Genomic DNA, 26796 nt, shown 5'->3' on the forward strand with positions numbered 1-26796 from the left:
GGGTCAAAGGAGTTATCAACTTGGCAAAGTAGGGAGCAGGGGAAGGCACCTGGCTCACCCATTCCTCTGAGTGTTTCTCACATCACAATAGACATGTATAGAGAGATTTAAGAACAACAAGATTGGCATTCTATTAATTAAGTCACAAATAGGAACAATTAGGTAAATTTCTGGAAAACCTAAGAAGTAGAAGAGGATAGAATAAGATTAAGATGTAATTAAACACTTCAGACATTTCAGGACAGAGAAAAACATTCATGAGAAGGCCATGGTTGAGTCATTTTCCTGCAGCTTTCAGAATAATCTGACTTCATTTACTTGACTGCTGCATAGGGTTAAAAGAGAAAGGCAATGAAGGGTTAGGAGACTTTTAGTTGGAATCACCATGCTCCACAATTCACAGCTTTGGAGGACCACAGATACCTGCTCCAGTAAGTCAAGTTAGTATCCAGCAGATCCCAAGGCAGGGGTGTCTGGGCACATCAATGACAACATGTACATATAACATATCCAGAACCATCTGTGAGGGCCAAGGGAGTGAATCTAAATTTCTATACCCATTACCTTCACTTGCTCCATTGAGACCCTATTCAAATGATACTTATAAAGGTTTATGTTCTTAGCCCAATGATACATGAGTTAATGGCTGAAATAATTTGGTTGACTAGATTTGCCTCCTCATCTTTCAATGCCTAATCTAGTTCTTTAGGCAAGGACTTGGCCATCTTTCAGGACATAACTTGTATCATCACCCATTTTATTACTTTCTCCTAAGGATTTCTCTGGTGATGGTGGCACCTTAAATTAAGGCTCAATTTTTTAAATTTAACTTAGCTGAGAAGTTTCACAAGCCACCGATAAGCAATAATGGGATGAACGAGAGGGGTTCAGAGGAGCTATGTCTATAGTAGGCAGCAAGGAGCATTAATGGGAAGGCAAATGGGCCCTCAAATCTAGTCCCATCCCTATGGGCTCTTGCCCTGATTCTTTTACTAATATCTTTTACTTTTTTATTGAATTAATTGGGATGACCTGGATTAATGAAATTATATAGATTTCAGGTGTATAATTCTATAATACATCACCTATATATTGTATTGTGTGTTCACCAGCCCAAGTTGTGATCCTTTTACTATTATAAACTTGCAGATGTCTATTCTATCCCACTGTTGAGTGCTGATAGTGGACAGAGCAGACATTTTTATTTTTATTGCCTTTGTTATTTGTTTTTATAAGAGCTAAACTTTGGCTCTTTGGTGACTCTAGTGTGATAAGAAGCATGTTGATTCCTCCCTGGAAAACACTTTTTTGACTCACAGGAACTCTGTTTACTATAGCCATTACCTTTTATTTATGTTTGTCAGTCGCTGGGCAGCTAACTAGACTGTGGCATATGGATCCCCGAAGGCAAGGAGAAAGACTGCAACTGCTGTTTGCTGCCTGAAAAGGAGTTCATATTTATGATTTCCCTTACCCCACATTGTGAGTTTAAATGTGGCAGTTTTCGAGCTGGGAAAACAATTTCCATTAACAGATCCCGGAAATGCACTAATGGACTCTGGGCTTGATAGCACACAAAGGGCATTGATTGGCCATGAGCTTCTTCCTGAGGGAAGTTCAATGTGGGAATATACAGACACTGCTGAGGCTTCATGACCCTTCTTTCTCCCCAACCTTTCCATTGTAAGGGAATATAGCTGGAAAGACTCATAGTAGGAGCGGGAAGGATGTAGGTGCAGAGACAAAGGGGAACGGCACTGGAAGGGATAAGGAGCCATTGGAAGTAGAAGAAAGGCTGGATTACCAAGTTCTTAATTCTGATTTTTTCTGTGAGCTATCAGACCACTTTTCTGTCTTTAAAAATTAAACCTCTAGTGTTTGTTCCTCTCAGACACAAGATACAGTTTGGGGTCAATAGTGTGAAGAGGTATTTGGAGAAAGTGGGTAATCTTCATGGAATAAGCCCCACAACAATGTGGGAGAAGTTTATGTGTGTCCTATATTGGCAGGCTCATGATCTCATTATCAGATAAGAAAGGGGGCTGCCTGGAAGGCATTTAATTAAATTTTACCTCTAAATGTCCCCCTTCCTGGGTGATTTTCTGAACTTGAACTCTGATCCCTTATGCTATAATGTTGTTCTTGTTGATTGCTGTGTTGGCTGGGTCTCCACAAAGTGATTGTCAGTTCCCCAGAGCATAAATGATGGTTTCTGTATTTTCTGACCCCTCCCAACAGCATTTAGTATAAGATATTCTATGCAGTGTAAGAGCTTGAGAAATACTTTTATTTTTTTGAACGAATGGACAAAATCTAAATGCAATATCACCTTAGGTGTCTCTAACTCAGCTATTTGGCAAGCTTACCTACCTGGAACATAATGAAAAAGGATTGGAAGGTGTGAAATTGTAGGATGATTGTTGTAGTTAACAATTATTTAACTGAGGGCTTATTATAGGGCAGGCATCATATTTAGTAATGCAAGCTTTATTTCATTTAATCCTCATGTATTGATTTGGTTGTCTTGTTATTACTATTTCCATTCCAAAGACAAATATAAACCTTGACTGAGGTTCTAACCCACATCTGTGTGACTGAAGCCAACCCATATAACCACTGCGATTTCCAGCTTTCCAAAGACAGGGCACTGTGTGCTTCAACATGTCCCCTGTAGCGCTCACTTAGGCCCTTCCCTTCCACTCACTCAGTCCTCATAAAAAACTTACTTTGCCTTTACTATTAATAAAAATCCAATTTGGATAGAAAACAAACAAACAAACAAACAAACAAGAAACTAACTTTGCACACAGTAAGGATCTCTATTCTCCAAGCCCACAGCTAAGGCAGCAAATGAGAAAAGTCTTCTCACAGGCCATTTTATAAGATGCTAATTTTGCATTTTGACAGGACTGGGGATTGGGCCTGCAATCGAGGTACATGCCCTAGACCAGTGGTCGGCAAACTGCGGCTCACAAGCCACAGCTCTTTGGCCCCTTGAGTGTGGCCATGAAGTTTTAATCACACTGTATGTGCGTGCCCGCATGTGGTATTTTGTGAAAGAGCCACACTCAAGGGGCCGCAGTTTGCCGACTACTGTCCTACCCAGAATCGAAATTGGAACCCTTCAGTCCTAGGGCTGACGCTCTACCCACTGAGCAAAACTGGCTAGGGCCCTCTTCTTTTCCTCCCTCCCATTCTCTCTCTTTCTGGAGACAAAAATGATGGTTCTAGGAAAACGGTAGCCTGGGCCTATTCTGGTTCTGGCAAAGTGCCCTATAGATATGTGCCCTCTGGAAGATTCGCTGTTTTGGAAGCCAGCTCTGTTCCAGCTGCCTGCAGTGTGAGGATCAAATGAGGTGACCGATGTGAAAGTGCTTTGAGCTTAAACTCTGGACTAATGCAAGTAGCTGGATTGGAAGCACCACTGAAATCACACCTCTGTGTTGGCAAATGCCCTACTTGGCACACTTTGCCACTTTGTGGAACCCTATGCATTTGACAAGCTCTAATATATGTTGTTCTCTGCAAATTCCCATGTAATGACCCCAGGCAGAATGGATGAGGGCTTCCTTTCTGTCCCGCTATACTTGCATGCCCTGTAACAGCAAACTCATCACTCCATTAACCATCATCAGCTCCTCCAACCAGAGAGCTCTTCAGTGGCAGGGACCCTTCTGCCAGCATGATAGGTAACACTGTAGCTGCTTGATGAATGTTGTTGATTGAAGGAGTGGTTTTAAATTTCTGAGATGTATGTTGTACAACAGGGGTTACTTGATCCCCCAGAAATTGCACACTGGTTTTACATATGTGATATACATCTCTGGCCCTATAACTTTCTTGGAGCTAAAATCCTTGATATATAGCCCAGAGAACTGAAAGGGGATCTGAAGTCCGGCTCTCCAACAGGCATGCTACAGACAGAAAGCATTCCAGAGGCACCTTTAATCCCCAGCCCAGCCCATACTCTGAGAAGCAGGTGTCAGCAGTTCATTTGCAACCCCATCTGATCCTGTAATGCAGAACCATTTGCCAGCAACAGCAGGCACATGGGTTTGTGTCAGACACCTTGGAGGTGCTTGACAAAAGATAATGGAGTGAATGAATGAAACTCTCCCTACAATTAACACAGGGAGTGAAAACACCATTCAGGAAGAGAGCCAGCACACTGGTTTCATCTCAGCCACCTCTGCTTCATGAAAAGAAGAAAAGCTGGGCCAATTCTATAGACTGGGCACCAAAAAGCAGACGTCAATGTGAACAGAATGCTGGGCAGGCCAGCAGGACCGTTATTTTCGTGTAGATTTAAAAATACACAGGATCATAATGTTGGAGAATTATCTCCTCCAGTGATAGAGACTGGCTCCTGAGGAAGACAAGGAAACTCCCAGGCTTTCCACCGCACCTGAACTTGTCTCTAGGTCGCACTGCCCTTCTTCCTTCCCCCTTCCTCTACCACCGCCAGCCCCTCAGCAATTGCTTCAGTAGCTCCACTTGTATCTGTTATTTTTTTTCTAATGGAATTCCACGAGAGATTTGTTTGATAGAATGATTCCCTGCTGGAAACGGCAATAACAAGATTGAAAAAGGATACGTGAATTCTTTTCACTTTATCTGTATGTCTGCTCTTTGATCTGAAACACCTCTATCCCTATCTTGCTTATAAATATTCTCCCCACTAGTTTAAGGCCCTGCTCAGGACTGCTGCCTCCTCCTGGAGGCCTTCCTAGAGCTCATATCCTGGGGAAAGGCAAGATATTAACCCCAACTTGCATGGTTGGCCTACTGTGCCTTGTTTATCTACTTATTGATCTATGATTTGTCTATCTTTATGGACTGCTTGTATTCTTTGTATTAGTGTTAGTTGTTACTAGCTTGTCTTTTATTTTTTTCTTCTATCTTAATTGTGATCACTACTCAACAATTTAAATAGTTTACACAAACATTGAGATTTCTAGTTTCTTTTGAAAAATGCAAAGGTCTGGCAATATACCCATATGGTGATATTAGACCAGACTGAGTGAAGGCTGCCCTTCTAGACAGGCATGCACTTTTGTTCATTGAGTCCCCATCCTTTCCTATAATCTCCCAGAGACTGTCTGGGAAGGTTTCCATTTATAGTATAGTGTAGTGGATAACAGCATAGGCTCTGAAGCTGGACTCCTTGGGTTCAAATTCTGGCTCTGCCACTTACTAGCTGTGTGACCTTTGACAATTTATTTAACCTGTCTGTGTCATTGATTCATTATCTGTAAAATGTGGTTTTAAAAGTACCTACTTCATTAGGTTCTTGTGAGTATTACATGAATTTAGGGAATCCATACAAGGACTTAGGGAGCCATGCATACAAGGACTTAGGGAACTTATATAGCAAGTTTTCGATAAATATTAACTACAATTATTATTTATCATAGTGTTTGCACTGTGGTTTTGTTGCTTAGAGCACAGAAGTATTGCCTGTACTCATGACTCTTAAAAATGAAGAAACCACAAAGGGGTTTGCTCCCGGTCCATTTCACTCATTTTCTTTACCTGGGGGCATTTTAAGTTTCAGTCCCTGTATTAGATGATGAATCTTGGGAGTGCCACAGCCCTAATTTATTTGTATTTGCTTTTCTTAAGAGTACTCACTTTGTATTGTGCTTAAAATGTTGGTAGAATTAAATTGCAGAATCACAGTCATATACTTTCAGGCTGCCTTTAGGATGTTCACTAATAATGACAGAGAGAACACAAGTTAAGAGTCAGTTGTTTTAATTTGTGTTATATGGTCTATACCAGTGGTCGGCAAACTCATTAGTCAACAGAGCCAAATATCAACAGTACAACGATTGAAATTTCTTTTGAGAGCCAAATTTTTTAAATTTAAACTATATAGGTAGGTACATTGTTATTAACTTAATTAGGGTACTCCTAAGCTGGCCTTTGCTAACAACGTCCTCAATCTGATTGAGGTACGTTCGCTGAGGTCGACTCCTTCCAACTCTCCCATCCACACTCGTCTTGTATACTTGTTTCGCCTATCTTCTTTCGTTCATCCTCTCTATATGTACAAACCATCTCAACATACCTTTCTCAATCCTCGACACTACATCTTCTTTCACTCTACAACGTTCCCTGTATGTGCGCGCCCGCACGTGGTATTTTGTGGAAGAGCCACACTCGAGGGGCCAAAGAGCCACATGTGGCTTGCGAGCTGCGGGTTGCCAACCACTGGTCTATACAGTAAGATTCATATTTTCTGGTTCTCAAGTGAGGCTAGATTTGCCTACATCCTCAGGAGATACTAGTCACACTGACCAGACACATCAACTGATTTGGTAATGTGCTCAGAAAGGTGCCATAGATGTGGAAGGTGGTGGGGTAGAATCAGTCCATGGGACAAGCAGAGAATTGCAGTTTCCTACATGCTAAATATTCTGTCAGGTTCTGGGGACAGTTGGCCCTTGCTTCACTGAGCTGTACCTTGAAATACACGTTGAGAGAAAAGGGAACCAGTAAGAGGAAAGATACTGGAGTAGGGAAAAGTTGGGGTGTCTGTAGGCCTTGACTACTGCTATGGACTTTTTAACATTCCTCCAGAGGAATAAATTTCATTCCCATGGGAATAGAAAATGTGATTGAGAGGTCATTATGCTCCTTTTTCCACTACCTGTTTGTGCTGAGGAAGGATGAATGCTGCACGTAAATTTCCCTGTCTGATGTGTGTGTGTGTTTTATGCTTGGCTGGCTTACCACCTCCATCTGTTTTGGAGAAAGCTGGTGTCTTAGGTTAGGGATTTACCTGGGCCTCTGCGCCCTTTCCTCCTGAAGAAGAGGCTGGTTAGGTCTGATTTTCAAGCCATGATCTCAGCCCATGGAGCTGTTCATAATATGTTATTGGAACAGATGGGACAGAATTTCTGTGCAGGGACTCAACTCAGGGCTACCCCTGCCCTCTGCCTTTCTGCCTGTCCTCAGAGATCAGGCTTTGCTTTCAGACATGTGGATGGAAGCAATGTGGCGATTAGCTGAGCATTTGGGGTACCCAGGATAAAAGGGAATAAAACTGCACATTTGAACATTTCAGTCTCTTGGTGTTCTGAAATGTCCACCTGATTGCAATGACAAGAAGCCCAAAGTGGTCTGGCCCAGAGAAGGTAATCACCACATAGTTGGGTGAGATCCTCAAACTAACAGACTAGGTAGCGAGCCCTGAGGAGAAGCAGAAAGGGAAAGGATTGGTGGGGGAGGGATGGGAGTTATTATTTAAGAACTGCTTCTGCCCCATGAGCTCGTCATAAGTGATTTTATTTATTCCCAAGACCACCCTGTGAAGCTTGTTGCAGGATCCCCATTTGGAAGATGAGAAAACTAAGCCTCAGAGAGAGAATAGCAATGGCTAGCATTTCTTAGTAACTTTAGTATGTGCGAGGCATTGTGCTAAGCACTTCGTATGATCTCATTTAATCATTTAATAACCACCCAAGTAAATGCTAGTGTTACCTCCAGTTGTTATATTTGGGGAAACTAAGGCCTAAGAAGGAGAAGTTACTTGTCTCAGTCACTTTTATCATTAACTGGCAGAGGTGAGATTGATTCTCAGCCCTGACTTCAGGGTCCTAACCATCAATCTATGGTCCATATGACTACTTGCTACTTTCCCAAGATTACATGGTTGTAAATGTGGGAAGCAGGGTTTAAACGAGGGTCTATCAACACCAAAGCACATCTGCTTCCCACAACACCCGCAAGTCCTAGGGGCAGAACTGAGACAGGTACCCTCTGGTCTGCCTTTGCATTAGAGCAGCTGCCTTCTTAGAAGAAGGAAAATAAAGTTGCTGATGAGAGTGGAGGAAAAAAAAAGAGATGCTATTTTTGACAGCAACAGGTTCTTAAAAGAAAGCAACATAGAATTTGTATATCAGCGGGAGAAAACAGTGCTTCTGCGGGCAAACCAGAGCCTGCACTGGGCAGCTCTTCTTGCTCTAGTAAAGGCCATTCATTTTCCATGTGGTTTACCTCCCTACATCCATTCTTGCTCTTGCCACCCTCCACTTTCTCTCTCTCTCTCTCTCTCTCTCTCTCTCTCTCTCTCTCTCTCTCTCTCTCTTCTCTCTCTCTCTCTCCCCCTCTCTAATGTATTGTTCTTCTATTCACAAGTTTCTCAACCAGGAATGATAACAACAGAGTAATGGGACTAAGTGCTCTTTTGTCTTTGCAATTTCACCAGGTTCCTCCAAAATAAATCTGCACCAAGGAGCTCTAGCCTGGCCTAGTAGTTCAAGAGGGAGTACTTTGGTTGTGGAGGCTACCTGGTGCCTCATTTTCCCTGATATCTTAAGGATGCCACCTTAAAAGGTGGCAAAGGCGGTATGACCCTATTAGCATAGATTTTGAGATGTACAAAGAACTAGGGTTTTGAAGTCAGGCTTTGTACTTAAACTCCAACCTGTAAATCACTTTAAGAACCTGGACAGAGTGTCACCTCTTTGAATCATAGTTTCCTCACCTGAGAAAAGGAAATGAGAATGTGAGGGGAAGATTAATGCTTAAATATATCTAGTGCACTGAATACATAGCATTGCCCAGCACACAGTAGGTATGAAATGAATATGTCTCTTCTTCCCCATCCCCACACTTGTAGTACATCAGTCTCAAATGATCTTCTGTTCATTGTTGACAGGAACCAAAAGCACTATGTAGTTAAAATCTTTAGGGGTGTTTTGGTTCAACCTGTCACAGGCAAGCAGGGAACCATAATATTTATTGGATGTGCCCTTTTCCGTTTTTAGGAATAGGGTAAGGACATCAATCTGTGGTATGAGCCTGGTTATGCACAGAAGGACATGTGTGCCCCACATATGCAAACAGCGCAAAAAGAAGGCAAGGATTCCCTAGGTAATTCAGGCAGAGCAGACCGAGAACCACTTCCCTGTGTGGACCTGGGTTTTCTTAATTATATATTGGTAGGACTAAATAAGAATGTGTGTGTGTGTGTGGGGGGGGAAGTAAATGATCTTTATTCTCCAAATAACCATTCCTTTATCACAACTGCCCTCCTTACATCCTTGAGAGGGCATTCTTGCCTAATGGTTGAGAAGAGGTCCTAGAATCAGGCTGCCTGGGTTGAAAGTCCAGCTCCCCCACTTCCATGCCAGGTAATCCTGGCCAAGTGCTGGAATCTTTCTGCACTTTAGTTTCCTGAACTGTATGCTCAAGATGAAAACAGTACCACCTTCACAGCCTTGTCGTCAGGATTACATAAACTAATGCACATCAAATACTTCATAGAAGTTCCTGGGATGAGTTGGTGCTTGATAAATAGGTTTTGTTAACAGTAAGTCTTATCATCACCTCCACTACATATGCTAAATTAAGTCCTTGTCACCCCCACCCACCCCCACCTGGACTTTTGCATGGGGCTATGGCGCGGGTCTCCCGGGAGGCTTTCTCTCTAATCTTTCCCATGTGTCCTGATCTGAGAAGCTTCTGTATTGATGCAGCTCTCCTCCTCTGGCAAACCTCCAGTCTCTATTCAAACACACACACACTCACACACTCCCTCTTTTTCTGTTTCCCTTCTCTTTTATCTCTCTCCTTTCATCCCCCCTCTTCCTTTCTCTCCAGCTCTTCTGAGGATACAGGCAAATCTAGCCTCACTGCTCAGAAGGCTTTGCCTCTCTGATCAGGCCCGACCTCGGTCACAGGGTTCATGGGGGTTACCATGACAACAAGCATCCCTGGCTACCCATCAGGATGCAAGGACCAATTGAAAGGGACTGTCATTTTCCTGGGACATACTGCATTTATTCTCAGCAGCAGACCCTGAACCAGTACTATACTATGGGGAGAGGAGGGAGGGAGAGAAAGAAATATCAGGGTTTTATATTTTTTTAGTGTGTTCTCTGTGGGGGAGGACCACAAATTGTTCTCAGAAACAAACATTTTATTTCTAATGCAGCCACTGTGGGGTGCTGAGGGTGGGGCTCATGTGCATTTCTGATGAACATAATTGGTTTCACAAAGAATAAAAAATTAGTTATTTGCCTCAAAAGTGAGTTTTGGTAGGTCTAATGGAAGGAGGATGGGATGGCAGTTGATCATTGAGTACCCTCTGTGACAAGCACGTTATGCTGTTTTTTTAAAACTCAATGCGACTGCACTGAGTTATTATTATTCCAATTTTACAGAAAAGAAAACACAGGCTCATAAAGTTACAGTGGCTTATCAAGCGAGGGCAAACTGCTGATGGAGTAATAGCCCTTGAACTCGAATTAAGATTGTTTGACTCCAAGGATTATCATTTTTCCACCATTCAATACAGTTTCCCTGTTACACTCCCATCCTACTGGTCCTTGCCAGAATCAGTTTACACCTGGTCAGGTTTTAGGGAGGAGCACAAAAGTATCAGAATGCGCACATGACAGACTTTCCCAAACTACCAAGTCTTAAAGGCTGTGACTGGTGACAAACAGAGCCACTCTGCCATCTGTCCCCATCCAATTATGGCCTGTTGTAACCCACATTCATTATCTCCTACAAAAAGACCACAACAGCTTTCTAAATAGCCTCCCTGCCTGTGATCCTCCCCTCTCTGATTCTTGTTGCAAACCACTGCCAAGATAATCTTCAGAAGCCTGTCTGATCATATTCCCTGTAAGTCAGTGGCCTTCAGTGACCTCTTTTGACATCAAATCAAACATCCAGAGACGTATGAAGTCCTTCACAGTGTGACCACAACCAATCACTCTTACTTATTAGTGCCTTCTCTAGTTAAAGAGGAGCCATCGTGGTCTCTGAAAACAAGCAGTATGTTTTCCCATTTCTGTGTTTATTTTCTCCATCCCCTCCATCTGGAAGACCCGCTCCCTGCTTCTCATCTATCACAGTTCTTCAGGGCCTATTATGGATGTTACCCCTGCCACAAAATCTTTGCAAATCCTCCCTCTCAAATGTTGGCTCTCTTCCCCTTCCTATTTCTGACTGTTACAGCATTGAGTAGAATAATAGGTACCTACATAATTCTGCTCATGAACTATACTTGCTTATACATCATTTAGGGGTGGGGATTGCACCTCTGTCACCATGGTTGCCTACGCATTGTGCATGGCGCTTTGTGTGGAGAAGGATTCAGAAAGGAATCTGTGAAGCTGAGTGGAAAGCATAGGGAGTAGGTCTCAGACCCTCCTGGGTGCCCATCACCCATTAAGCTGTAGGATCACACTGCACTGTGCTCCTGTCCCCTTGGCCCATACGTCTGGCATGGACAAGACACATGACAGAAGACAAATATGTCATGATCACAGAGACCAGAGAAGACTCCATGTAACACAGTCACAGTTAAAGACCACACTTTGACCAATGTCTTGCTTAGGGTATAACTCTTAGTAAACCCATGAAATTCTTGGTAGATGGTTTGTGCAGGAGAATCCTTAGTTGAGATTTTCACTTAGGACTATCTGGTGTGGATTCCTTCTTGGGTTGGAATAAGAAAGCCCATGCCCCTGTACTTAGGAAGTATGAAAACACTGTCTCTAACTGCAGGGAGTATTCATCATCATCATCATAATAAAAAAAAGGCTTCAGTTCAGACCAGCAGATAAATTTAGTTGCCAAAAAAAGGGCCAATAGATCATAATTAGTGGATTTACCAATTGCTTTTCCCTAGTGACTGGCATTGGCTGCGTAGGTCTTTATCCACAACATAAGGGCTTGGAAACATAACTTAGCCCCTTGCCCAACCCCAAACATGCAGTGACAGCCAACAAACAGCATCTGTTTCAAAGAAACCACCTGTCCAAATGGAAAGTCAAGCACCGGACCACTTCGCTTCATCAGAGTATTTGTTTCCAGAGCAGAAGAGACAACCCTTACTCCTCATAAAAAAAACACTCCATTCTGTCACTAATAGCCTTTTAACACTCTGTGGGGACCAAGCCTGGCTTTTGCCAAGTAGACTTGGCAAGTTTTAGAGGAACATTTGGGCTTTAGATATCAGCATTCTGACCTTCTGAGGGGGAGATGCTGGGTAATCTTCCTTAGAGGAATGTGGAGCTTGTTCTGGGCAGGACAGAAGGAGTGAATGCCCCACAGGTGTGTGTGTGCCTGGGGTGTGGGGGGTCATCTGGCTTTATGGAGAATAACTGGTTTAGGAGGACTGCCAGGAAGGTGCCTTTTTTTTTTCTTTTTTCTTCGGGTAGTATGGACATTTATTATTATTATAATTATTATTTTGTTTTTACATTTTTAAAAAAATTGAATTCATTGGGGTGACATTGGTTAATAAAATTATATAGGTTTCAAGTGTGTCCTTCCATAATATATCATCTGTATATTGTATTGTGTGTTCACGACCCCAAGTCAAGTCTCCTTTCATCACCATTTATTCTCCCTTTACCTTCTTTTATATCCCCACAACCCTCCTTTCCATATGTTAATCACCATACTGTTGTCTGTGTCTATGAATTTTTTCTTTTATTTTTCTTAATCTCTTTACCCAGCCCCTCAGCAGCCCTCCTCCCTGACAGCTGTCAGTCTGTTCTCTGTATTTATGAGTCTGTTTCTATATTTTGTTTGTTAGTTAATTTTGTTCATTAGATTGCACATATAAGTGAAATCATATTGTATTTCTCTGACTGGCTTATTTCACTTAACATAATACTCTCCAGGTCCATCCATGCTGTTGGAAAAGGTAAGATTCCCTTGCTCTTTTATGCCAAGTAATATTTCATTGTGTAAATGTACCATTGCATTTTTATCTATTCATCTATTGATGGCACTTGGGCTGCTTCCAAATCTTGGCTATTGTAAATAACACTGCAGTGAACATAGGGGTGCATACATTCTTTTGAATTCGTGTTTTGGGTTTCTTCAGATATATTGCCAGAAGCAGAATTGCTGGGTCATAAGGCAGTTCCATTTTTAATTTTTTGAGGTAACTCCACACTGCTTTCCACAGTAGCTGCTCCAATCTACCTTCCCACCAAAAGTACACAAGGGTTCCCTTTTCTTCACATCCTTGCCAACACTTGTTGTTTATTTATTTATTCATGATAGCCATTCTGGCAGGTGTGTGGTGATATCTCATTGTGGTTTTAATTTGTATTTCTTTGATGATTAGTTGTGCATTTTTCATATGTCTATTGGCCATCTGTCTTTTTTTTTTGAGACGTGTCTATTAAGGTCATTTGCCCATTTTTTATTTGGATTTTTTTTTGGTGTTGAGTTTTATAAGTTCTTTATAATTTTTGAATATGAGCCCCTTATCATATGTATCACTGGTGAATATGTTCTCCCATTCAGTGGCTTGTCTTTTCATTTTGTTGTTTTCCTTTGCAAAAACTTTTAGCTTGATGTAGTCCCATTTGTTTATATTTTTTGTTTTCCTTTCCTGAGGTGATATATCAGAAAAATATTGCTACAAGAAATGTCTAAGATTTTACTGCCTATGTTTTTTTCTAGGGTTTTTATGATTTTGAGTCTAACACTAAGTCTTTAATACATTTTAGGTTTATTCTTGTGTATGGTGTAAGAAGGTGGTCTAGTTTCCTTTTTTTGCACATATCTGTCCAATTTTCCAAACACCATTTATTGAATAAATTATCTTTACCCCACTGTATGTTCTTGCCTCCTTTGTCAAATATTTATTGACCATAAAAGCATGGGCTTATTTCTGGGCTCTCTATTCTGTTTATAATGCCAGTACCATGCTGTTTTAATTACTATGGACTTGTAGTATAGTTTGATATCAGGTAGTAAGATTCTTCCACTTTGTTCTTCTTTCTCTAGGTTGCTGTATCTTTAATTTCTTTCTCAGTGTCTTATAATTTTCTGAGTATAGGTATTTTATATCCTTGGTTAAATTTATTCCTAGGTATTTTCTTTTATTTGATACAATTGCAAATGGGATTTTTTTTCTTAGTTTCCTTCTAATAGTTCATTATTGGTGTATAAAAATACAACTGATTTATGGTTATTAATTCTGTTTTCTGCTACTTTACTAAATTTATTGATCAGTTCTAGTAAATTTTGGTGGGATTTTTAGATGCCTCTATGTCCAGTATCATGCCATCTGCAAATAATAACCATTTTACTTTTTCTTTCCAATTTGGATGTCTTTTATTTCTTCTTCATGTCTGATTGCTCTTCCTGGCTCTGGGGACCTGGGCTGGAAGCCTGGCTTGGGATTGAGACCACAAGCTTCTCAGGCAGAACCTTTGCAGCTGAGATTTCCCTCTGGCATCTCAGCCACTGCCCATGAGAGCAGGGCCAGCCCTTTCCACATCTCTGCCCTTCCTACCAGTCTCCATGTGGCTTCTTTGGTAAATCCTTGGTTATAAGACTTCTCTTCAGCTAGTTTTCAGTTGGTTATTCAGGTTTCTTCCTCCATATTTTAATCATAATTCCAGTTTGGTTCTGAGTGGAGGTGAGTATAACATCCACCTGCTCTGCCACTATCATGGATTCTAGGGAGGTCCTTTCTTGATGGAGGCACAAGCATTGAGTCTGGAGCACATCTGCCTGTGAGGGCTGCAAATGCCCCACCTTTTCCAGGGAAGAAGAAAAGTTTGTAACAGGGCCTGTGGTGTACTGACGCACTTTTCTGTAGACACTTCTAAAGAGTTTGAAGCTTTTGACAGGCTGATCAGCCTTTAGAAAGGTATTTTCTATAATCCTAAATAATTTAGAGACAAATTGGTTTCCTCTGCTAGATCATCTTTAAGCTCATATCAATCCTCTTTCAATGGGATCAGAAGAAACACATACTGACCTTTGACTCCTCTCACATTCCACCTCTGTCATGCAGAGGGGCCTCCTGAGATCAAATCAGTGGATCCAGATTTGCTGGAGCAGGCATGTGTGTGTCGCATTTGGTTTGCCATGACTCTTTGGTATTCAACCATGCATTGGGGAAACAGAACAATTTGGGGCATGTGAGGCAGAGGTATGATGAAAACCTGGCTGGAGAGTGTGAATGTGGGTTTGGGGAAGGAGTTACTCATAGTTTCTGTAACCATTTTGAAATGGTATGTTTTATGGAACCTCTACATTATTGGCGGCTAGATTCCTTGTAATGCAGAGATCAGAAGGAAAATCCTATAGAGAGAAGAAGAAAATTCCCAGGCCAGAAACTCATGGTCCCTTAGGATGAGTATTACTCTTCAGTTTTTTAGTCTGGAAGCTCTATGGCAATCATAGATGTTGCCACTGGAGAGAAAGGGGCACTGGGAGTAGCTGGGAGCTTGTGGGCCTCAGTTGGGTATTCTTGATTTGCACATCAATCATCAGTGGTCTATATTTGGGAAATGATTCTTACGTTTCTCTTTCCCTTTCTCTTTCTTTCTCAAAATCAATAATTGGCTTGTCTTATTTTACAGAGATACAAGCAATATAATTAGGTTTTTCTTTGTTACAGAGTTGAATTATTTTCAACATTTATCCCAGAAAGAATCTTTGGGAATGCAAACCCCATAAAAGCTGTATCATCACCCAAAGAAGTGGTATTCAAAGAAATAGTGTGGCCCAGCTAGCATGGTTCAGTGGTTGAACATCAACCTATGAACAAGGAGGTCATGGTTCAATTCCCAGTTGGAATATGCTCAGGCTCGATCTCCAGTGTGGGGAGTGCACGAGGCAGCCAATTAATATTTTCTCTCATCATTGATGTTTCTATCTCTCTCTCTCCCTCTCCCTTTCTCTCTGAAATCAATAAAATATATTAAAAAAATAAGTGGTGTGTTTAACTGAGCATCCACTATACACATTGCCCTCAAGCTCCAGGAGTCTGATTTTTTAAAAAAAATTTTTAGTTCATGTTATTGTTTGACCCATGGGAATAGGTACCAACAACCTGGTGTAAATCTAGTCTTTTACTTTTAATGGGGTTATCAGTCATAAAATCCAGCACAGATTTAAAGTTACAGCCAGGGCTCTGCTAGCTGTGTCAACCTGGTCAAGTAACGTCATTCTGTGCTACTGTTTCCTCATGTGTAAAATGGGGAAAATGGTATGTGGAATGCAGTGAGTACTCACTCAATGGTAGCTTTTATTATAGTGGAAAGTCATTTGAGTGCCAGATGAACTGAGTTTTAGGTTCATTTCACTCAAACATCCAATATTTTCTGTGTTTGTCACCTTGTTCCAGGCATCTGTGTGTGGGATACGGTGGCACAGGTACTCTTTTGACTGGACAAATCATGTTACTTCTGTGTGCCTTGTTTTCTTAAACTTATATCCAAGTATTCAAATCAAATATATCCTTGACTCATAACTTGTAACACTGTAGCATTATTGATGTTCCTGGGAGTGTAAGAATGCAATCTCTATTTTGGGTCTTTCTAGGGTGATGTTCTAGAAATTTCTGAGGTAAAAGTCTCTTCCTTGCCAATCACTATTTCTCTGGATCCTCTTTGAACTTTTCCTAAACTTGTACAATCTTTTAAGTTTTTCCAGGCAAAAATGCATGACTGATAAATACCAGGTCATTTGGTTTCCCTTCATTAGGTTACATTCAATTGTGCCTACATTCTTACAGATATTTTTATTTCCCAATTTTTAAACAATTACTTAAAATTCTTCAATGTATTTTCATTGCTCTTCAAATAAAGTCCAAAATCCTTTATAAAATCCTTCTTTACCTGATTCTCCGATCTCAGCTTAATCTTTTCCCCCCATTTATTACCTGTGTTCCAGGAGCATTTAGCTTCTCTTAGTTCACCAATGTACCATGATTTCTTGCCTTAGCATCATTGCACATACTGTTCCCTCTGCCTGGACTGCTCTTTTCTTCCCCTCCCCTTGTTTCACCTAATTAACTCTTATTAATCAGTCACATCTCAGCTTGAAAAAAAGCGTCTTTGGAAAAGTCCTCTTTTCCACATCCCACCCATTCTGCCCACCAGATTGGACCTTGTTATCTCTGATTATATTTGGAGTCTTCTCTTTCTTGTTCTATAGTTTCAATCAAATCACTTGCTGATTTTCATTGATTTATCCTCCTTGGACCTCATAATTTTTTAATGTGAGCATTTATGTTTTTCATAAATTCTAGAAAATTCTCTTCAAATAGTACTCCAAATAAATCTTACTCCATCTTCTCTTGCCTCTATTTGGAACTCATAGAGGGTACATATGGGAGTGTGTGTGTGTGTGTGTGTGTGTGTGTGTGTTTTGTTTTTACCTCTTTCATGTATCTTAACTTTTTTGTAATATTTTCTGTCTTTTTTAAAAAAAAATCTCTGTGTGATATTCTGGGAAATTTTCTCCAGAATTTCCTCCCAGTGCACTAATTTTCTCTTTAACTTTGTATAATTGCTGTTTAACCCTTCCATTGAGATTTTTATATCAATAATTACATTTTTTTGCTTCATTAAATTTTAATAAGTGCTTTTCCAAATATGTCTGCTATTTTATGATTTTAAAATCTATGTATTTAGTTGTACTTCCGATTCTTATGTAGATTGTCACATAATTTACAACCTTGCCCTGCCTAGGAAATCCCCAGAATAATCAGCTTATGCTTTTCACTCTGGTTTTGATTTCCTTTTTGGCTTATAGATGTCCTAACTTAAAAGGATATTTGTTATATCTTTATCCAGCATGTGTAGGTGTTTTATAGTGGGAGTTTTGTTCTGCCATATTGCTGGAACTAGGTATTCTCTAGGTCCCCTTTTATAAACTTTCAGGGTACCTGTCATAATTGTTGTGAAATATATATATATATATATATATATATATATATATATATATATATATATAACCATTACAACTGAATGACTGGAATGACCTGAATGACCGGTCGACCAGTCGCTATGATGAGCACTGACCACCAGGGGGCAGATGCTCAATGCAGCAGCTGCCCCCTGGTGGTCAGTGTGTTCCCACAGAGGGAGCAATGCTCTGCCAGAAGCCGGGCTCACGGCTGGTGGGTGCAGCTCCTGGGTGCAGCTGCAGGGGTGGGAGCCTCTCCCGACTATGTGGCAACAGTGGCGGCAGGTGCAGCGGGCTGGGATGAGCGCGAGCAGCGTGGCACTTGGTGCACTGCTACATCCCTTGAGGGGTCCCAGATTGCAAGAGGACGCAGACCAGGCTGAGGGGTACCCCCCTCCCCCATGCACAAATATGAATCCATGCACTGGGCCTTTAGTTAAACAATAATCATCTGTTTAATGACTTTCTTCCTTTCAAGAATGTACTTCCATCAGAACTGGCACTATTGTCTGTCTTGTTCAATACTGTCGTTCTAGCTCCTAGCCAACTGCCTAGAACAGTGGTTCTCAACCTTCTGGCCCTTTAAACATAGTTCCTCATGTTGTGACCCAACCATAAAATTATTTTCGTTGCTACTTCATAACTGTAATGTTGCTACTGTTATGAATCATAATGTAAATATCTGATATGCAGGATGGTCTTAGGCGACCCCTGTGAAAGGGTCATTCGACCGCCAAAGGAGTCGTGACCCACAGGTTGAGAACCACTGGCCTAGAACATTGTAGAACTCAATGTAGTGCAGGCAGGTGGCCCTGGATGTTGGTTGTGTCAAATGGGTTAGGAATCCCTCTCTACCCTTTTGCAAATTTGTAAACACTCCTCACCTTTCCTTGAACACTAGCCTTCCCTAAAGTGAATTAATTCCTCTGTAATTGATATACTGTCTCACAAGTGACTTCATACTGTACTCTTTTCAGCTACTTTCTGTATAGATTATCCCATTTGAATTCATGATCACCTTGGACCTGGGTAGGGCTGGGATGATTATCCTGTTTTTACAGATGAGGAAACTGAAGTTAGGGGAGATGATGTGTCTTATCTTCTGAAAGACAATCAGTAGTAATCCCAGAATTAAATCTAGGTGTTCTGACTTCAATTCTGTAAAATTCTACCTTAGGAATGAACATCAGAGCTTCTTTATGTGAAAGTGAAGTCCACTTTGCTTCTTTACTGAACTTCCTGTTTTTTTTTTTTTGTTTTTTTTTTGCTAAAGAAATCAGTATCTAGGAAAGAACAGATGCTACCATTCATTAGGTATTATTTTGATTTGCACAGGACTCAGACTACTTGATTTTTCATTTGGACAGTGTGTTTATGTTTCTCTTGAGACAAGCATTACAAACCACCTCTGTCAAAGAATCCAGGTTTCTGGCAAACTCTGTTCGTGGCCTACTTGAATGCAGGGGTGTCTGGCAAAGGATGGTGTGTTACATACCACATGACAGAAACACAAGCTTTATCGATATTTAACACACTTGGAGGGGTAAGGCGAGGCATAGGGAAGAACACAGAGGCAGCGACAGTCATAGCAAGCTGAGGCCCCCAGGTCAATTTCCAACCTCAGGGCTGAAGATCTTGGGTGCCTGGAGTCTTCCAGGCCCACCGGTGTCCAAGAAGAGTTCTCTCGAAAGCTTGTATGGTACCAAGGGAGCCGCATGGCAGACAGAGCAACTTCATTCCTGAGGTAGGAAGGGGAGAGGGCATACCAAGGAAGCAAATCTTGGCTACTTACCTCAGGGCGGACCCCTTGGGTGTCGCAATGCCATAGCCTTTGGAATCCAAGTTACCTCCCACCTTCATGGTGTCACAGGGTTTCCGCTGCTCAATGTACTCATTCATGGTGGACTCCAGAAGGTAGGCGTATTTGCCTTTGGATTTCCTCACTCGGATCATCCCTTCCTCCGTGGTCCGCACAAACACTGATGGTTCTGCTGACTTCATATATGTCCACATCTTCTCAAACACGGCAATTTTAGACCTCTGGCAGAAGACAGGAACAAAACTGGAATTAAGGGCTGGCTGTGCTTGGAGTTGAGGTTGGCACACACACTAATGAAGAGCTGAGTGTAACTTGATCACACATTCATGAGTGAGATTAGCTCAGGAAGAAACAAATTATGAGTGATTGCAAAATAAGAGACTCTAATTAGTACCAGTAGTTTTCAAAGTACAAATATCTTGCAAATATAGAACACACAGAATAGTTCAGAATCTCTTAATTACTGCTGAGTAATTATATTCCTGTTAAATATGGGGAGAGTTAAGAAACTCTGTCTTTTAAAGACATTAAAAAACCTATCTATTGTTCAGTCAGGCCACATTTGTACAGCTTAGAAGAAGTGGAGAGCTGAGTCTTAGTGGGATCTGATTTCATTATTGGATGACAACACTGAAGAATTTCAGGATCATGGGTGCCTAGTGCCAGTCTTCCCATAATGTAAAACCTGCCCTCAGAATATAAATTGTTGTCTGATAAAGCTAATAACTCGGGACCTAATATTGTCACCTGTTTATATTTTAAAAAGCCTCTAAATCCAGCCAAATTGCTTTCCTTATTGCCTTCTGAACTCACTTGGGACTTTGCCTAGACTGTTTACTCCATTCGATGTGCTGATTCTCATCATTTTACAGACCAGAACAAATCCTATGTATTCTGAGACCATATCAGTTCCATGGACAGTAGTTCTCAGACTCTACTGGTCACTGAAATTATGTGCAGCGATTGTAAATATGCAAATCCTCCTGCTCTAAAACTAGAGATACTGATTCAACAGGTCTGGGGTGGAGCCTAGAATAAATCTTTCAGCAGTGCCCTAGGTGAAGCTGGTCCTATATGGCTTGTGCAACCCTTACTTTGAGAAAATAAGGACACAGTGTCTGGTATCCACTGGATGGCCAAGATAGACTGCTAGGATAGCAAGTCATTTCTACTTGTGCACAGGTCTCAACTCTGTGGACACAACCAGAAGGGAGGGACAGTTTCCCTTTTGTGGGTCTTTCAAAGATTTTAACCTTGCACTTAGTAGGCCCTTAGTCAGGGTCCATGATCCATTACCACAAATCAATACTCTCATCTAATATGGTCTTTCTAAAGAGCATCATTTCCCCCAAAGGATAGATGTATTTTATGGATACTGGGGTCTGGCTTTTGAAAATGCTTTGTAAATGAACAAGTTTTAAACACATATAAGGGACTATATTTATTAAAGAAAGTTATTACTATAACCATGCAACCTATATAATCTGGTGGTTAATATCTAGATTATAGATTTTTAAAGTATAAAATTATCATTAAACATCTAAGAGGTCATTTTTCTTTGCACACAAATATCAGGTCTATTTCCTTGATCCCAAGATCAAGTGTTGGACAAATATTGATGTATAATTAAATTGCTGTTTGAACCAACTGATCTATAGAGATATCTGGACCCAGGAAAATTCTAGGTCTCCATGGAAAATTAATGGAAATAGTTACGAGAATTTCAGGGAGGCATTTGGTAGAGTGAGCCTTACATTTTCATGTCCATCTATAATAATTAAAGTATAATATGCTAATTAGACTGGACATCCTTCTGGATGTCCTTCCAGGCGACCAGATGAAATCGCAGTGGTAGGGGCCGAGGCAAAGGCAGCCGCCACCATGGCGGGGGCCAAGACCCTTGCACAAATTTTGTGCATCGGGCCTCTAGTAATGAGATAAACTAGATATTTGTTTTACAGTGTGGCTTGCAGTTTGGAAAGGACACTGGATTTGAGAGTGAGGAGCCCTGAGTTCTAGTTTTAGTTCCACTGCTAACCTTCCCTATCTCTTCTGTAGGACTTTGGGCAGGTAATCTTTAAGTCCTTTGCTAGCTGGAAAGATCTGATTCTTTATACGAAGTTACATCACTCAAGCAACAATATCAATGTGATAAAGAGGAAAAAAGAAAAGAAAGGGAGTATTTCAAAGTTATGGGAAGGAATACCCAGAATCAGTCATAGCATCTACAATACATTGAATAGTCTCTCAGAGGAAGCAGGGAAATGTATAAATTCAGCTGTGACCAGATTTTCAGATGATCTTCCAGGCACAAAACCAACAAAACACACAGCAGGGCAATTGCAAGATGCAATTTGACCTGACAGGATGGCCACAGCAGGGAAAGGGGCTGCTGACAGGGAGAGCTGAAGAGCCCTCTGGGCAATGATATGCAGAAAATTAATATGTTCTCTCAGCCTCACCCTAGTGCTCCATGCACCAAGGCTGTGCTCACAGCTGTTTAGAGCAGACTATCAGGGAAATCTCATCTCCAGGAACTTGAAGGCAGCATGAGTGGCAGGGAAGATTGGAAGCATACTTGGGGTATTTGTTCTTGGATCTCTCCTGTCATCTGCCACTACCATAGCCTTTCCCACATCTTAATTAAACTGTCGATGGAGGATTAAGTGACTCTGGGTTGGGGCTGCCAAGAAGCTCTAGGCTGCCATGGTGACTAGAAGCCAGGTTTTTCACAGTCTGTGGTAGAAGAATTCTTGTCTCACTATTACCTTCTTCCTTCTGGGATGTTAGGCAATCATGTCTCCCTAACCACCAAATTTTGTCTCCTACTTATCCTGGTGGGATAATTTTTCAAGGTCAAAGTCACAGTGATGGAAGGGCTCACGGAACACATTTTGTTAGCATTCCTTTTTCACAGGTAGAGAAACTGAGGCCCATAGTGTGGCAGTGAAATGTCCTATGTCACATGGTTTGTTAATGGCAGAGCCAGGAGCAAAATCCTGGTCTCCCCATTGCCCACCTAGTTTCCACTGCAACCAGCTTCTTCCCTCATTTTGGGCTTTCTGAGCTGCACGGTTCTCTCCTGACAATGGTGATCATAGTACTCACTGCACAGTGTTGTCATGGAGATTATATGCGAACAGAGATAAAATGCATAACCCAGTTCCTGGCTCATTGTAGGTGTTATATAAGTGGTGCAATTACTACCTGTAATTATGCCCTTTCTTTATATTTTACTTTACAGTAGAAATTCACAATACATGGCTGGCTTGGTACCAGTTTTCCTCCCTACATACATGGCAGATGTTGATATCAAGGAAGAAATTATTTTACACTAACCCCAGGTGTAACCTCAGAATTTGTCTCAACATAGAACTCTAGGCAACCACTACCTTTCAATCAGCACATGAACTACAACCTATTTGCCACCAATGCAGCAGGCCTGGTTAGGACACAGTGCTTATAGAATATGAACTGCCTTGGTTCTAGATTCCTAACTTTTACTGTGGACAAGAAATAGTGATATGTCAATAGATACAGTTATTAACAAAGAACTTGGAAGTCTGAAGTGCCAGCTGTGCCTCTACGTAGCTAGGGTATGCTAATTTTCTTTCCTGAGCTTTGGTTTCCCAAACTATAAAAGGGGAGATTGAGACTAGACTTGTCCGTGGGTCCATGTGGTAACCTGAGTGATTTTTATAAAAACATTTGTCAGTTAATGACACCACTCCATTAGGACAGTGTGGTTCAGTGTCAAGAATACTTGGGTTGGAATGAGCAAACTCATATTTTGTACTCATCCTTGATATTTGCAACATTATTACTTGAATCTCCATTTCTTATCTACAAAGTAGACCCCACTATTCCTATTCTGCCTTAAGACAAGGTGAAACGTAAATGAGACCATGGATGTGAAAGTGCTTTGGAGACTGTGACGTGCTAATATATTGGGGATGCAGGCATGAATATATAATGGGTAAGTGGATTGGGTGGTTCCCCAACTGCATCAACAGGGTCTGGGATGTAGGGCTGGCTTTATGGACACATATCAGACATCTCTTTCATGCTTTGGATGTAGGCTAAAATTGTCAGATAATGGCTATGATATTATAATTGGTTTTTCTAACTGGTTGGGTAAGCCTACACAAAACATGTCTTGCTCTAAAATGAAAGACTCTAATCAAGTGACTTCTCAGTTACCTTCTTGCTCCAGTATGTTGAAAATGGGTGATTTTAGCCTTGGAATCTGGATCAGCCATGGTTAAGACTTTGGTTCCTTTCCTGCCTGACATATTACACAGAGCACCTGAATAGGAAACTGAGCACATCATCCAGTTGGTTCATGCAGGGCCTGGGGTTTGCTCCAAGAAATTGCAGTGAGAACCTCGTGGGTCTGCACAGGATCCCACCCTCTTGCCTAAGGCAATACAGAGGTTTGCTCTCTATAAGCTGGGTGACCTTGGGCAATTACTTTTACTCTCTGAGCATAGTCATTTACAAAATGGGGACAACAAATCCCTAACGCACTTCTAATGAAAGGGTTAAGTGAGGTAATGCCCACAGGGTGTACGTAGTTCAGGACTGGATTCATAGTAAGTGCTAAGTAAGTAGTAGCAGTTGCTTATATGTTTGATCTATATATTGTAGCTCCATGTGCTGTTTGTTCAAATCCCAGGATGAACACATCCAAAGTCCAGGGAACAGGGAACTTCAGGTTTTCCTGCTTTGGGGCATTTATTTAAGTGGTTCATTTTGCCTAGAATGTAATTAGCCTACCCAGGTCTGACCTGGTTTCATTATGTTTAGAAATTTTACAGGTCTATTATTTGTGGTTTACAGACCCTACCCAGTTGCCTACAATCTCATGCTCTTTAATGAGAAGGATATTTTCCTGCAATAGTGGTTTCCTTTTGTGAAAGTGCTTAGGGCCAACAATTGTCCCTTCAAGATGGATGTACCTGAATCTCCCTGAGGTCCTACTGGTAAATGGAGCCTCCATCCACTGTTGTTTCCCTTGTATTTCAGATGCCTTTTTTTTTTAATCTCATAATGATGCTATGAGATAGACATTATTCTCCTCATTTTACAGATAAGGAAATGGTGTCAGAGAGGCTAAGAACCACCGAATGGTAAAGGATGGGGCCAGGTGCTGGACCTAGGTCTGGCTGAGCCTAAGTCTTGTGTGCCTTAGCTCTCTGCTTCTTTGCCTTGCTTGTGGCCTCCAGCCACATGACATCTCTACTGCCTCCACACCAATGTCTCATTTTCTCTCTTTTCTGATAGTTTTTAATAGGCCACCTATTCCAGTAATTGTTCCCCATATGCCATCTACTATTTATCAAGTCTCCAAGGAGGGGACACAAAGGGCATCAGGTTGGAATCTTGTCCCTCAGCTCCTCCTAATCAATTACTAACAAGACTGTAAGGTCCTTCTAGGAGCAGCTTTTAGAGAACCTGGCACAGACTGGCGTGTGTAAAGGGTCTAATTCAGTGCAAGAGCTTTGAAGTTTCCACCAGTAAAGAAATGTGATTTCTCAGGGATCTGTAGAAAGCTGAGCCATGTTCTGAGTTTCCCTGACTTACATTCAGTTAAGCAGTTGCCCTGGCTGCCTATAATCTCATGCTGTTTAATGAGAAGAATATTTTAAGGACAGTAGTTGTTCCCTTTTGTGAATGTGCCTTGGGACAAGGGGTGTCCCTACCCGGAAGAACTCCTTAGTGGATCCTGCTTCCAGTGTCCCATACGCGATTTCCGTCTGCTTCGCTAGGTCCTCCGCACTCTCAATGGGTGACACCATCCTCTCCACGGTCAAGAAGGCAGCCAGGTTGGCTGTGTATGAGGAGATGATGATCAAAGTGAAGAACCACCAGACACCACCAACGATACGGCCGGACAGTGACCTGAAGGCCAAAGGGAGGAGGTGTCAGAAGCACAGACATCAATTACAGAGGCTATGTGGAGGGGCTGAGGGCCAGCCTGAGCCCTGTCAGCAGAGCTGTCAAGCCCTATTACACCCTTTTCCTTGGTCAGCAAGATGTGAGACTTTAAATGTCAGAGAGATCTTCTCTGCATTTTGTTCCTTATTGCAGATAAAGACCTGTGGGATTGCTGTCCTTTAGGGGTGATAAAGCCCCTCAGGTATATATTTACACTCATTTTCACACATACATATATGTCAAGACACATGCCAGTGAAGACACAGATATATCAACACTTGCCCTCCAAATCAAAAATACATGCAAACCTTCTGTTAAATGCAGTGATATATACACCAAATATTTGTGTATACATATATGAATATAAATGTATTTATACACAGGATGCACATATTTGATTATGTCCAGAAATGTTTTCAGACTTCCCTTTTCATTATTGGCTGGCAAAGGTCACCAAAATGATGGACTAGAAGAAAGGAAGGGAGGACATACTAGAAGTAAATGAGAACAACAGTACTCCAGCTACTTTGGAGAATGTCACTATTGAGTGGAGGCACATTTCCCTCCACTATTACAGAGAAAGAGAATTTGGCCAAAATAAAAGACAAAGGATATTTTGTTCTGGATCAAATAGCCAATATGACAATTATACATAAGGTGCAAAGTTTATCCTTAATCTTTTTAGAATCCAATTCTCTCTTAATGCCTAAAACAATACCATGAGCTCCATGAGAGTAACAGAACCTTTTAGTTCTTTTGTGCAGTGCTGTGTCACCAGCACGGAGCACGCAGTAGGCCTCAATAACAAGTGAATGCATCAGTGCTGCTGCTCCTCTCCTAACCTGGCAGCTGTATTCTCACTGGATTCTAGAGACCAGGAATAGTTTTCAGGGCCAGGAGAATCCATACCTGCTTAGGGCCCAGGATGTCTGGAGTCATGGCCTTGAACCAAGTCTTCAGGAGGCTACCTCCTCTTTCAACCTTACTGAACTGAGAGACCCAGCTGAGGTGTCCCATATTGGGGATTATCTCGTGAAGTTCAAAGGCCTCCCAAGAAAGTTCCAAGCCTATGGCTCCTCCTTCCCTGTTCTCCTTTAATTAGTAGGCATCTTCTAGGCTGTGAGACCACTTACCCTGTATGGTATTTCCCACATCCCCACTTACTTAATTAAGAGACCAAAGAAAGAGTCTTTTGCTTAACAGCCAGCAAGTGTCATCCATGAAATACCTGGAGGGCTGGGGGAAGAAGCTCTTCTAACTGGGACATGATTTCAGTGCTTTGTTTGCATCTGATCCACAAGATGAGAACTTGAGTATGAGACAATTACCCACCCTAGGGTCAGATCTGG

The 26796-nt window shown here is 41.5% G+C and overlaps 1 protein-coding gene across 3 annotated transcripts in view; it reads right to left on the bottom strand.

The window, feature by feature from the left end:
• Positions 1-26796, bottom strand: part of GRIA1 (glutamate ionotropic receptor AMPA type subunit 1) — a 274009-nt gene that overhangs the window by 17375 nt on the left and 229838 nt on the right. For all 3 annotated transcript variants that reach the window (XM_036312933.1, XM_036312934.1, XM_036312935.1), the window contains exons 12-13: positions 25213-25411; positions 19484-19731 (exon numbers count right to left, since the gene is read on the bottom strand). In XM_036312933.1, the coding sequence (XP_036168826.1) occupies positions 19484-19731; positions 25213-25411 (447 nt within the window). The remainder of the gene's footprint in view (positions 1-19483; positions 19732-25212; positions 25412-26796) is intronic.

This window comes from Myotis myotis, unplaced genomic scaffold, assembly GCF_014108235.1.
Source record: "Myotis myotis isolate mMyoMyo1 unplaced genomic scaffold, mMyoMyo1.p scaffold_m19_p_6, whole genome shotgun sequence".
Classification (NCBI taxonomy): Eukaryota; Metazoa; Chordata; class Mammalia; order Chiroptera; family Vespertilionidae; genus Myotis; species Myotis myotis.